The sequence below is a fragment of the Mustelus asterias genome, unplaced genomic scaffold (assembly GCF_964213995.1).
Source record: "Mustelus asterias unplaced genomic scaffold, sMusAst1.hap1.1 HAP1_SCAFFOLD_79, whole genome shotgun sequence".
In the NCBI taxonomy this organism is placed as follows: Eukaryota; Metazoa; Chordata; class Chondrichthyes; order Carcharhiniformes; family Triakidae; genus Mustelus; species Mustelus asterias.
The window spans coordinates 1307644-1321889 of NW_027590137.1; the positions used below are offsets into that span (position 1 = coordinate 1307644).

The 14246-nt window shown below is 45.0% G+C and overlaps 2 protein-coding genes across 2 annotated transcripts; one reads left to right on the forward strand and one right to left on the reverse strand.

Moving 5' to 3' along the window:
* Window positions 1-5122: 5122 nt before the first annotated feature.
* LOC144483834 (uncharacterized) lies at window positions 5123-8433 on the reverse strand. The gene is made up of 2 exons (XM_078202389.1): window positions 8299-8433; window positions 5123-7355 (listed from the first exon to the last, which is right to left on the reverse strand). The coding sequence occupies exon 2, from the start codon at window positions 7011-7013 to the stop codon at window positions 6339-6341; it is 675 nt and encodes a 224-aa protein (XP_078058515.1). The 5' UTR covers window positions 7014-7355; window positions 8299-8433; the 3' UTR covers window positions 5123-6338.
* Window positions 8434-10448: 2015 nt separating this feature from the next.
* LOC144483807 (uncharacterized) lies at window positions 10449-11627 on the forward strand. The gene has a single exon (XM_078202346.1). It carries the CDS (start codon window positions 10449-10451, stop codon window positions 11625-11627), a length of 1179 nt encoding a protein of 392 aa, XP_078058472.1.
* The last annotated feature ends 2619 nt before the right edge of the window (window positions 11628-14246 follow it).

The window sequence follows — 14246 nt, forward strand, 5'->3', positions numbered from 1 at the left end:
GGAAATTGAGGAGCAAATATGTAAGGAGATTACAGATAGTTCCAAGAAAAATAGGGTGGGAATAGTCGGAGATTTTAACTTTCCCAACATTGACTGGGACAGCCACAGTATTAGAGGCTTGGATGGAGAGAAATTTGTTGAGTGTATTCAGGAGGAATTTCTCATTCAGTATGTGGATGGCCCGACTAGAGAGGGGCAAAACCTGACCTCCTCTTGGGAAATAAGGAAGGGCAGGTGATAGAAGTGTGAGTGAGGGATCACTTTGGGACCAGTGACCATAATTCCATTAGTTTTAAGATACCTATGGAAAATGATTGGTCAGGTCCAAAAGTAAAAATTCTAAATTAGGGAAAGGCCAATGTTGATGGTATCAGGCAGGAACTTTCGACAGTTAACTGGGGGAGTCTGTGGGAAGGCAAAGGGACGTCTGGTAAGTGGGAGGCTTTCAAAAGTGTTTTAACCAGGGTTCAGGGTAAGCACATTGCTCTTAGAGTGATGGGCAAGGCTGGTAGAAGTCGGGAACCCTGGATGACTCGAGATATTGAGGCCCTCGTCAAGAAGAAGGAGGCACATGACATGCATAGGCAGCTGGGATCAAGTGGATCCCTTGAAGAGTATAGAGGGTGTAGGAGTAGAATTAAGAGAGAAATCAGGAGGGCAAAAAGGGGACACGAGATTGTTTTGGCAGATAAGGCAAAGGATAATCCAAAGAGGTTCTATAAATACATAAAGTGCCAAAGAGTAACTAGGTAGAGAGTAGGGCCTCTGAAGGATCAACAAGGTCATCTATGTGCGGATCCACAAGAGATGGGTGAGATCATAAATGAATATTTTTCATCATTATTTATTGTTGAGAAAAGCATGGATGTTAGGGAACTTGGGGAAATAAAGTGATGTCTTGAGAAGTGTACTTATAACAGAGAAGGAGGTGCTGGAAGTCATAAAGCGCATCAAGGTAGATAAATCCCCGGGACCTGATGAAGTGTATCCCAGAACACTGTGGGAGGCTAGGGAGGAAATTGCGGGTCTCCGAGCAGAGATATTTGAATCATCAATAGTCACGGGTGAGGTACCTAAAGATTGGAGGGTGGCAAATGTGGAGCCTTTGTTTAAAAAGGGCTGCAGGGAAAAGCCTGGGAACTAAAGGGCGGTGTGATTCACATCTGTAAGTTGTAAGAAGGTATTTGAGAGACAGGATCTACAGGCATTTGGAGACACAAGGACTGATTAGGGACGGTCAGCATGGCTTTGTGAGTGGAAAATCATGTCTCACAAATTTGATTGAGTTTTTTGAAGGGGTAACCAAGAAGGTAGATCAGGGCAGTACAGGTGATGCTGTCTACGTGGACTTTAGCAAGGCCTTTGACAAGGTACCGCAAGGTAGGTTGTTGCTTAAGGTTAAATCTAATGAAATCCAGGGTGAGTTAGCCAAATGGATACAAAATTGGCTTGATGACAGAAGACAGGGTGGTTGTCGAAGGTTGTTTTTCAAACTGGAGCCTGTGACCAGCGGTGTGCCTCAAGGATCGGTGCTGGGTCCACTGTTATTTGTCATTTATATTAATGATTTGGATGAGAATGTAGGAGGCATGGGTAGTAAGTTTTCAGATGACACCAAAGTTGGTGGCATCGTGGACAGTGGAGAAGGCTATCTAGGATTGTAGCGCGATCTTGATCAATTGGGCCAGTGGGCTGACGAATGGCAGATGGAGTTTAATTTAGATAAATGCGAGGTAATACATTTTGGGCGATCGAACCAGGACAGGACTTACTCAGTTAATGGTAGGGTGTTGGGGAGAGTTACAGAACAGAAATCTAGGGGTACAGGTACATAGCTCCTTGAAAATGGAGTTGCAGGTGGACAGAGTGGTGAAGAAGGCATTCTGCATGTTGGTCAGAACATTGAATACAGGAGTTGGAATGTCTTGTTGAAGTTTTACAAGACATTGGTAAGGCCACACTTGGAATACTGTGTACAGTTCTGGTCACCCTATTATAGAAAGGATATTATTAAACTAGAAAGACTGCAGAAAAGATTTATTAGGATGCTACCGGGACTTGATGGTTTGAGTTATAAAGAGAGGCTGGATAGACTGGGACTTTTTTCCCTGGAATGTAAGAGGCTTAGGGGTGAACTTATAGAGGTCTATAAAATAATGAGGGGCATAGATCAGCTAGATAGTCAATATCTTTTCCCAAGGGTAGGGGAGTCTAAAACTAGAGGGCATAGGTTTAAGGTGAGAGGGGAGAGACACAGAAGGGTCCAGAGGGGCACTTGTTTCACACAGAGGGTGGTGAGTGTCTGGAAAAAGGTGCCAGAGGTAGTAGTAGAGGCAGGTACAATTTTGTCTTTTAAAAAGCGTTTAGAGTTACATGGGTAAGATGGGTGTCGAGGGATATGGACCAAACGTGGACAATTGGGATGAGCACAGGGGTTAAAAAAGGGGCGGCATGGACAAGTTGGGCTGAAGGGCCCGTTTCCAAGCTGGAAACCTCTATAACTCCATGACTAAATCAACTGTCTGCTGAAAGGGTTAACTTTTCTACAGAACCTAAAGGGGTGGGGAGTGAGAGAAGAAACTTGGCACACAGTTACATCACTTTACATAATTTTTAAAAACTTCTCTAACAACAAAACAAAGTTGATTTTAAACTTTATCTATGAATTCTTTTGTTCTCTTCCTCAACCTAATTGTTTTAATTTGATCAGTTTTTGTTAGGGATGGGTAACTTCTGTTCTTTATAAACTGGTTCACTCATTTTGTTAATTCTTCATGGGCTCGGAGAATCAGAACCCAGACTTTATCATCCTTATCATTTTTCTCCTTCTGCCACCACTCCCTCTGTTTTGAAGGAGGGTCATGGGGATTCCAATCAGAACTAATCATTTCATCAGAAGAGTAAAATACTGCAGATACCGGAATCTGAAACAAAAACACAAAATGCTGGAAAATCTCAGCGGGTCTGACAGCACCTGTGAAGAATGGAGCCAAAGTTTCAATACTGGATGACCCTTCATAACAACTCTTATGAAGTGTCATTCAGACTCAAAATGTTGGCTCTATTCTCTAATCATTTTATCGATACATTTCTTGTTCTTAGTTTTAGGTTTAAGGTGAGAGGGGAGAGTTACAAAAGGGTCCAGAGGGGCAATTTTTCACTCAGTCCAACAAGTTTATTTGGTAGCAAATGCCACTAGCTTTCGGAGTGCTGCCACTTCGTCAGGTGGAGTGGAGAAATGCTCACAAACAGGGCACAGAGACACAAACTCAATTTACAGAATAATGATTGGAATGCAGTCTTTACAGATAATCAAGTCTTAAAAGTACAATGTGAATGGAGGGAGCATTAAGCACAGGTTAAAGACAGGACAGCCAGTGAGATTCTGCAAGTCCAGACAAGCTGTGGGGGTTACAGATAGTGTGACATGAACCCAAGATCCCGGTTGAGGCCGTCCTCATGTGTGCGGAACTTGGCTATCAGTTTCTGCTCATCCAGGACAGGAAGCATGAGCATGGATATGTCTATAGAACAGGGTAAAGGTTTGCTCTGCAGAGAGCCAGCATTGAATCAGTGGCCCGAATGGCCCCATTCCAAGCCCTGATGTCTGACTGATCTAAAGAGAGAAATTTCAGCAGCTCCAGTCTCTCCAACCAACTGAACTGCCTCATCATAGAATCGTACAATGCAGAAAAGGCCCTTCAGCCCATCGAGACTGCACCGACACGCAAGAAACGCCTGACTTCCCGCCTAATCCCATTTACCCGCACCTGGCCCATAGTCTTAACTGTTCTGACTTGCCCAGTGCTGATCCAGGTACTTTTTAAGGATGCGAGGTGCCATTCTCGCAAATCTCCTCTGCATCCTCTCTAAGAACTTCACATCTTCCCTAAAGTTTGAGGCCCACATATAGAGTTCCATTCTCGAGGGATAGAATCGAACAGCAGGGAGGTTATGTTCGACTTGATTAGAAGCGCGATTATACTACACTGGGAATACTGTCAACAGTTGTGATCTCCATTTAGAATCATAGAATCCCTCCAGTGCGGAAGGAGGCCATTCAGCCCAATTGAGTCTGTACTGACTCTCCAAAAGTTCATCCCAGCCAGGTCTATTCCACCCGAGCCTCGAACCCCGCATATTTGCCATAGCTAATCTACCTAACCTGCACATCGTTGGACTGTGGGTGGAAACCGGAGCACCTGCAGGGAAAATGTGCAAACTTCACACAAACAGTCACCCAAGGCCAGAATCAAACACGTCTCCCTGGATTTGTGAGGCAGCAGTGCTAACCACTGTAGAAATAAAGGCACTGGAGAAGGGGCAAAAAAAGTCACAAGAATAATCCCAGAACTGAGAGCATTTAACCCTCAGGAGAGGCTGGGGCTGCTGATTGTTACAAAGACATTATCAGTTTAAAAAAGGTTTATTTTTGATCTGTTACATTGTTCCAATTTGGCTGTACGCTGCCCAATTATAGAACCCAAATTGTCCTTTTAAAGGGTTTGAATTTGGCAGAGATATAACCATCAAGCAAAGACTCAGACACCAAATCAGTCAATTGTGTCAAAGTTTATTGATTATAAGCAACTTTTAGAAACTGATCGGGTCAAGTTTACTCATCAATGAAACTCTACCAACTCCACACTTTCAAGTCAGTGATCGATCCAAGAGAAGTGGACGACAATGTGAAATCCTGGGGCTGACAGAGAAACAGTCACTGCCTCTGAGAAGCACGGACGGCACCTTCCTGGGGTTTCGAATAGCAGGGAACCCTTCGCTGAACCATTCCCAGGACTAACTACTCATCTTTTTTTAATTCATTTGTGAGACATGGGCATTGCTGGTGAGGCCAGCATTTATTGCCCATCCCTAGTTGCCCTTGAGAAGGTGGTGGTGAGCTGCCTCTTGAATCACTGCAGTCCATGTGCTGTGGGTTGACCCACAATGCCGTTAGGGAGGGAATACCAGGATTTGACCCAGCGACAGCGAAGGAACAGCGATGATCACTTCACTGATGATCAAGAGTAGGCTGATTGGGCGGTATTTGGCCGGGTTGGGTTTGTCCTGCTTTTTGTGTTCAGGACAATTTTCCACATTGCCGGGTAGATGCCAGTGTTGCAATTGTACTGGAAGAGCTTGGCTATGGAACCGGCAAGTTCTGGAGCACAAGTCTGGAATGTTATCAGGGCCCATTGCCTTAGCAGTATCCAGTGCCTCCAACTGTTTCTTGATATTATGTGGAATGGATCGACTTGGCTGGAGACTGGGATCTGAGATGTTGGGGACCACTGGGACCCGCTCTTTGCTCCAATGCACCATGAATTTAGGCTTGCTATTTTTCACATGTAACTATTCATATCTGCACACTCACACCCGTATCCCAAAATCATGTCACACATTCTTGACTCTCAGATGTGCTGATGAAAAGATCAAAGTGAGTGTCTGTCTTTCTTATCTCCTGCTGTTCTGGTGCTGATATTTCATGTAGTGGCCGGACTTTCAAATGTGGATTTCTTTAAAACAAAGTTCATGGACAAGGATGTAAGTATTTCCAAGAGAAAGTGATCAACTTATTCATCCCATCTACACATTCCAGACTTTCTCAAGAATGCAGGTGGATACCAGATTGATATATTCCATTCAACCGCACCCAAGGTGAGTTATTCCAATTCCTTTATTGTCCAGGACAATATATTCATAATATCTTTAAAACAGAAATTAAACATTCCCATTTGATTTCAGGTATTAACATATTCTGTTTGTTCTTTATTGTCAATGTCAGGTTGGGGTTGTTCCCATTGGAGCAAAGGAGGTTGAGGGAAGATTTGATAGAGGTGGACAAGATTCTGACAGGTTAAATAAGGTGGACAAAGAAAAGCTGTTCCCATTAGCTGATGGGACAAGGACGAGGGGGACACAGATTTAAAGTTTTGGATCAGAGATGCAGTGAGGGGATATGAGGAAGAATATTTTGATGCAGTGAATGGTAATGACCTGGAACTCGCTGCCTATGAGGGTGGAGGAAGTGGAGACAATAAACAATTTCAAGGGAAATTGGATGGGCATTGGGGGGGGTTTCAAACAGAAATGCTGACTAAATATCTCTGAACTTCCTCACACCCTGTCACTCTGTGATCCGTGTGAAATCTGAAACCAGGTATTCGCAACAAGACTCAAAGAGCATCAGCCCACTGGAGGCAAAGTCATGAGACCGGCCAGTTCAGCAGAAAGAAACCCTCCGACCCTCCCCATTGACCAACTGTGAGAATGAACAAAATGCAGTCCTGGATGTAATTGAGAGCAGAAACAACAACAGCAGAATCCAACCCGTGTGATCACTTGTGAACTCGCTGGTGTGTCTCCAGGTTAGATAACTGAGTGAATCCCTTCCCACACTGAGAGCAGGTGAACGGCCTCTCCCCAGTGTGAACTCGCTGGTGTGACTGCAGTGTGGATAACTGAGTGAATCCCTTCCCACACTGAGAACAGGTGAATGGCCTCTCCCCAGTGTGAACTCGCTGGTGTGTCTGCAGGTTGGATAAATCACTGAATCCCTTCCCACAGTGAGAGCAGGTGAATGGTCTCTCCCCAGTGTGACCTCGCTGGTGTGTTTGCAGGCTGGATGAATGACTGAATCCCTTCCCGCACTCAGAGCAGATGAAGGGTCTCTCCCCAGAGTGAACTCGCTGGTGTGTCAGCAAGGTGGATAACTGAGTAAATCCCTTCCCACACTGAGAGCAGGTGAATGGTTTCACCCCGGTGTGAATTAGCTGGTGCTTTTGCAGGCTGGATAACTGAGTAAATCCCTTCCCACACTGAGAGCAGGTGAATGGCCTCTCCCCAGTGTGAACTCGCTGGTGTGACTGGAGGGTGGATAAGCGAGTGAATCCTTTCCCACACCAAGAGCAGGTGAATGGCCTATCTCCTGTATGAATGCGTTGATGAGCTTGCAGCTCTGATGGGGCTCTGTATCCCTTCCCGCAGTCCACACATATCCACGGTTTTTCCATGTTTTGGGTCTCCTTGTATCCCTGCAGTTCAGACAACCCTTTGAAGCCGTGGAAACACACACAGAACACGTGTGCGGTTTCTCCCCACTATGAATGGATGTTTTTTTTACAGGCTGTGTAACTGCTGAAAGCTCTTTCCGCAGTCAGTGCACTGGAACACTCTCACTCAGGCGTATGTGTGTCTTGGTACTTTTCCATCCACACTAATGTTTAAAATCTTTTGAAGTTGACAGACCGGTCAAACATTTCTCTGATATTCACATCCCAAGGGATCGAGTGATTTTGTCCAAAATGCACATCACGTCTGAGATTTCTGTCAGTGATTTCTCCTCTTCCAATATCCTGTAAAAACAATTTAGAAAATATCTCACTGTCAGTACAGGATAGAAATTCAAAACAGACAATTCAAGTTTCTCTGGAATGTGCTTTCCTTTCTCATTCCCCAAGAGCTGTAAATTCAGGCTGATTGACAGACCCATGCTCACTGCTTCCTGCCCTGGACACAGATCCGAAGAAATAGTTGCTGCTGTTGACTATTCGGCCCATCGAGCCTGCTGAACCATTCAATGAGCTCACTGACCGATTTACCTCTGCCAGATTATCCCCCATATCTCTTGATATCTTCAATGTCTAGAAATATATCAATCACCTGCTTGAGCATACTTTATGACGAAGGTTCTGGTGTAGAGAATGCCAAAACTTCACCACATCCTTAAGTGAAAAAATCCCTCATCTTAAATTTCTCTCTGTTTTCCCCATAACTCTTGACTCCCTTGTCCCCTCAATGATATATTCAATGATCTTCAGCCTTCACTGGTCTTTAAGGAAGAGAAACCCAGATAGTACAACACTCTGAGGGAAGAGATGACTGGAAATATATAAGCTAGCTAAGATTACACAGCAAGAAAAGATATTAAATATATTTTATTACAAGACAATAGATAATGTATCTGATATGGACCATATAAAAACACTGGACATATCTCTTTCTGATTTTAATTTACTGTCCCCTGAAATGTCAGCCATCTCCTGGGGAAACCAGCCATTTAATTGTGAACATTGGGAAAGAGATAATCTTTTTAGCCAGACAAATAAATGTGTCAAGCTGAGGGAGCAAAGGATGTCAATGTCTTTAAGAGAGAGCGAGGGAGACCTGGGCCAACCTTTCCAGAGTCTGCAGCCTCCCTGGATTCACTTCCTTTCCCTTCACTTGCTGCAAGTCCCCAATTTCCCCCAGAATGAGAAAAGAAATAGAAAGGGGGAGAAAATAAAGTGTTTTACTCACAGATGTTGGCCTCAAGAGGAAGTTTGAGTCTGTCTGAAGCTCAATCTTCATTCAGAGAGAGAGGATCTTTATTTAGGCAGCGAGTGGTGACCTGGAAGTTAAAAATTCAACTCCAGAATGAGAAAAGAAATAGAAAGGGGGAGAAAATAAAGTGTTTTGCTCACAGATGTTGGCCTCAAGAGGAAGTTTGAGTCTGTCTGAAGCTCAATGTTCATTCAGAGAGAGAGAAGCAGCAGCAGCTTTGCTGGGCAGGAATGGGCAGCTGAACAAGCTCATTGTCCACTTCCGCATTCAGACAATGAGGAGCTGTGATTGGCTGGAGGAGCAGAGTACGTCCGGTCCCCCAGAGTTCCCATTGGTCAATGCCCCGCAGACAGACAATGAGGGGCGGAGCCCCACGTGGGGGTGGGCGGGACTTTGCCCTCCAGCCGCGCTGAGCTGTTGTCCAATGGGACAGGCTGGAAGACCCGGACAGACAATGGTCAGTGCGCCGGCTCTGTCCCGGGCCCCGCCCCGCACATTCCACATAACGCGCATCCTCCGAAATCCACACATGCGCATTCCCCAAATTCCGCCAATGTGCACTTCCGACTCACTGCCTCTCACCGTAGCTGGCCAATGGGGAGTGTTGGAACACCGGAAGGACTCTTGGTCCTTGTGTGAATGAAGATTGAGCTTCAGACCGACTTAAACTTCCTCCTTAAAAGAGGCCAACATCTGTGAGTAAAACACTTTCTTTTCTCCCCCTTTCCAGTTCTTTTCTCATTCTGGGGGAAATTGGGGACTTGCAGCAAGTGAAGGGAAAGGAAGTGAATCCAGGGAGGCTGCAGACTCTGGAAAGGTTGGCCCAGGTCTCCCCCTCTCTTAAAGACATTGACATCCTTTGCTCCCTCAGCTTGACACATTTATTTGTCTGGCTAAAAGGATGGTCACTTTCCTAATGTTCACAATTAAAGGGTTGGTTTCCCCAGGAGATGACTGACATTTAAGGGGACAGTAAATTAATATAGGACAGAGACATGTCTAGCGTTGTTATATGATACAGATTAGATATATTATTTATGACTCTGTAATAAAATATATTTATTATTATTTATAGTCTTGTAATATAGAAATGTAGCTACATTATGTATTTTCAGTCATCTCTTTCCTCAGGCAATTGTTATTCTTGAATTTCCTTTCCACAGGGATCATTGCAGGTTGAGAATCATTTAAATATCTTCCAGGATGAGTTAGACTGATTCTTGACTGAGAAGACTGTCAAGGCTTATGGGGAACATATGGGGAAATGGAGAGAAAGCTAAGATGACGAGGGATTTCCTGATTCAAGGATGTGGTGAAGCGTTGGAATTCTCTACCTTGGAGGCCTGTGGAGCCTCAGTCATCAAGAATTTTCAGGAGAGAGAGATTGGTTTGTAGATATTGAAGAAATCAAGGGAGATGGGTTTAGTGTGGGGAGAATGATGCTGAGGTAGATGAGCCAATGATCTCCCGGAATGGTTTAAAAGGCATGATAGGCCAAGTGGCCAACCGCCATTCCTATTTGTTATCATTTCTGTGCTGGACAGGAAGCAGTGAGCATGGATCTGTCAATCAGCCTCAATCAGCACCTTCAGGAGAATTGGGAGGGTGAATATTAGATACAGCAGAGTGAGAATGGAGGGAGAGTGTGTGGGATGGAGATTTACAGATTTTGGGGAATGAGAGAGGAAAGAATGTTCCATAGAAACTAGAATTGTCTGTTCTGAATTTCTATCCTGTACTGACACTGATGACATTTGCAAACCTGTTTTACAGGATATTGAAAGAGGAATCACATGCAGAAATCTCAATCGTCACGTCTAGATCTGACAGAGTCATATTCCTTGGGACCTGAATATCATCAGCCATTGAATCTAGAAGGAGAAATGATTGTCCGGTCTGTTGATTTGAAAGGATTTCAAATGTCAGTGTGACTGGAAAAGGACCAACACACTGCCACACTCGGGTGAGAGTGTTCCAGTGCACTGGCGAAAGAGCTTTAACCAGTTACACAGCCTGAATAAAGATCACACCATTAACAGCAGGGAGAGACTGCACTCGTGTTGTGTGTGTGTTAACGAGGCTTCAACTGATTGTCCACCAAAGACAGAGGCAAGGACACCTGCACCATGGAGAAACCATGGAAATGTGGGGACTGTGGGAAGAGATACAGATCCCCATCAGAACTGGAAGTTCATCGGCGCAGTCACACTGGAGAGAGGCCATTCACCTGTTCTCAGTGTGGGAAGGGATTCAGTGAAATATCCCACCTGCGGACACACCAGCGAGTTCACACTGGGGAGAGGCCGTTCACCTGCTCTCAATGTGCGGAGGGATTCACACAATCATCCCATCTACAGTCACACCAGTGGGTTCACACTGGGGAGTGGCCATTCACCTGCTCTCAATGTGCGAAGGGATTCAGTCAGTTATCCAGCCTACAGACACACCAGCGAGTTCACACTGGGGAGAGACCGTTCACCTGCTCTCAGTGTGGGAAGGGATTCAGTCAATTATCCAACTTGCAGACACACCAGCGAGTTCACACTGGGGAGAGGCCGTTCACCTGTTCTCAGTGTGGGAAGGGTTTCAGTCAGTTATCCAACCTGCAGACACACCAGCGAGTTCACACTGGGGAAAGGCCATTCACCTGCTCTCAGTGTGAGAAGGAATTCACTCATTTATCCAGCCTGCAGACACACCAGCGAGTTCATACTGGGGAGAGGCCATTCAGCTGCTCTCAGTGTGGGAAGGGATTCACTCATTCAACCAGCCTGCAGACACACCAGAGAGTTCACACTGGGGAGAGGCCGTTCACCTGCCTTCAGTGTGGGGAAGGATTCACTCAATCATCCAACCTGCGGAAGCACCAGCGAGTTCATACTGGGGAGAAACCATTCACCTGCTCTCAGTGTGGGAAAGGAGTCACTCAGTTATCGAGTCTGCGGACACACCTGCGAGTTCACACTGGGGAGAGACCATTCACCTGCTCTCAGTGTGGGAAGGGATTCAGTGATTCATCCAGCCTGCGAAGACACCAGCGAGTTCACACTGGGGAGAGGCCGTTCACCTGCTCTCAGTGTGGGAAGGGATTCACTCAGTTATCCAGTCTGCGGACACATGAGCGAATTCACACTGGGGAGAAACCGTTCGTCTGCCCTCAGTGTGGGAAGGGATTCACTGACCTATCCAACCTGTGCACACACCAGCGAGTTCACACTGGGGAGAGGCCATTCACCTGCTATCAGTGTGGAAAGGGTTTCAGAGTTTCAGCCCAGCTGTTGAGACACCAACAAGTTCACGAGTGATTCCAGGGTTGTTTCTGTTATTGTTTCTGCTCTCAATTACATCCAGAACTGCATTTTGTTCATTCTCACAGTTGGTCAATGGGGAGGGTCGGAGGGTTTCTTTCTGCTGCACTGGCTGGTCTCATGACTTTGCCTCCAGTGGGCTGATGCTCTTTGAGTCTTGTTGCAAATCCCTGGTTTCAAATTTCACAAGGATCACAGAGTGACAGGGTGTTAGGGTGATATTTAGTCAGCATTTCTGTTTGAAACCCCCCCCAAATGTCCATCCAATTTCCTTTGTAATTGTTTATTGTCTCCACTTCCTCCACCCTCGTAGGCAGCGAGTTCCAGGTCATTACCATTCGCTGTATCAGAATATTCTTCCTCACGTTCCCCCCCTGCATCTCTGACCCAAAACCATAAATCTGTGACCCCCCTCATCCTTGTCCCATCAGCTAATGGGAACAGCTTTTCTTTGTCCACCTTATCTAAACCTATCAGAATCTTGTCAGGAATGTGTAGCTGGAAATCCCTCCCTAACAGCACTGTGGGTGTACTTACACCTCAGGCATTGTAGCAGTTCAAGAAGGCAGTGTTGGGGTTGACCATGGCCAAGGCAGCTACATACAGCCACATATTCTGTTATAATTGAAGGACCGCAGATGAATGTGAGGCATTATGGGACTGGACTATCTTGACCACATTCCTGTGACTGCTCAGTTTCTGCAATCACGGACCATTAAAGCTGCTTAGCAGGGCCCCAACAGAGGACCTTGTGAGAATATTTACACAGAATGAGTTAGAATTAAACTTATTCCATAAGTTTGGGTGCCATGATGGGACAGTGGTTAGCACTGCTGCCTCACAGCGCCAGGGACCAGGGTTCAATTCCTGGCTTGAGTTACTGTCTGTGTGGAGTCTGCACATTCTCCCCGTGTCCCTGTTTCCTCCGGGTGCCCCGATTTCCTCCCAAAGTCCAAAGATGTGTGGGTTAGGTGGATTGGCCATGCGAAATTGCTCCTTAGTGTCAGGGGGACTAGCGAGGGTAAATGCATGGGGGATAGGGCCTGGGTGTGACTGTGGTCAGTGCAGACTCGATGGGCCAAATGGCCTCCTTCTGCACTGTAGGATTCTATGAATCTATGAATAACCAGCTGATATTCAGCGGCTGAGATATCCAAATCTGTAAAAAGGGGGTCTGATCAATCAACAAACGGTGGTAGGTAGTCGATTAAGAAGCATTCTCAGGCATTGCTGAAATTATTTTATCATAGATTTGTGATAAGTACTGTGAGGGACTTGTGACCGGTAGTCGGTGAAGTGACGGTACACTCCAAGTAGCACTGGACTGAAAAGTGGACCTCTAAGAGTGGATTCTAATGGTTATAATCCAACCCAAGCATGGCCAGTGAAAAATTCAGAGCTCGAGTAGGGACTGGACAGATTTCTTACCTGTCTTTTGGAAACTAAGAGCAAGAAACTTATTGATAAAATGATTTGAGAATAGAGCCAACATTTTGAGACTGGATGACACTTCATAGGAGCTCTCATGAAGGGTCATCCAGACTTGAAACATTGGCTTTATTCTCTCCCTACAGATGCTGTCCGATCTGCTGGGATTTTCCAGCATTTTCTGTTTTTGTTTTACTTTTATAATAAATGATTTGGTCTGATTGGAATCCCCACGATCCTCCCGCAAGACAGAGAGAAAGTGGTGACAAAAGGAGAATAAGGATATGGATGATAGAGTCTGGGTTCTGATTCTCCGAGCCCATGTCGAATTAACAAAATGAGTGAACCAGTTTATAAAGAATAGAAATTACCCATCCCTAACAAAAACTGATCAAATTAAAATAGGTTGAGGAATATAACAAAAAAATTAATAGATGAAGTTTAAAATCAAGTTTCTTTTGTTGTTAGAGAGGGGATTTTTCACAGTAACTTCATTGCAGTGTTAATGTAAGCTTACTTGAGACTAATTATAAACTTTAAGTTTTTTAAAGTTATTTTGTCAGAGGGGTTCAGAATACCTTGAGATTAAAAACTAATAAAGGTTATTGAAACAGGGTGGACTGACTTAGACTAACATAGAATAAGGACCACAACGTGCCTTATTTATATTATACAAAGGTACTGTCTGCATAGAGACACATATAACCACTGGTATCGAATTTAAACATGTATTTCAGATTTAAATATGTACTTTTTGTACTGAAATGTACACCTTGGCCAAACTGCAGACTGCCCTAAAGCATAATGGGATAAAAGCTGAGTGAGACGGGCCACATTCTTTCAGAATAGTGAAGCCACAGAGCACAGTTTTTATCAGTATGAGTTATAAGGGATGGCTCAGCAGACAGTGGAAAGGAACTTTTGAACCCTATAACCTATGTAATAGAAGTTGCTGACAGTCAGTTAGAAAGCAACCTTTGAACCCTATGGACCTACGTAAGTGAAAGTTGCAAAGTAACAGTGGGCAGGAACTTTCAGATTCTACAGACCAATGAATTCCCATTCTTCCAGAAGATCGGATGTTATTGGCCAAGGTAAATATTGTGCACGAACATGATTGGAGCATCCAGTTAGGATGACAGAGTGGGCGGGTGAAATGAACTTTCAAAATAGTATAACTACGCGGCC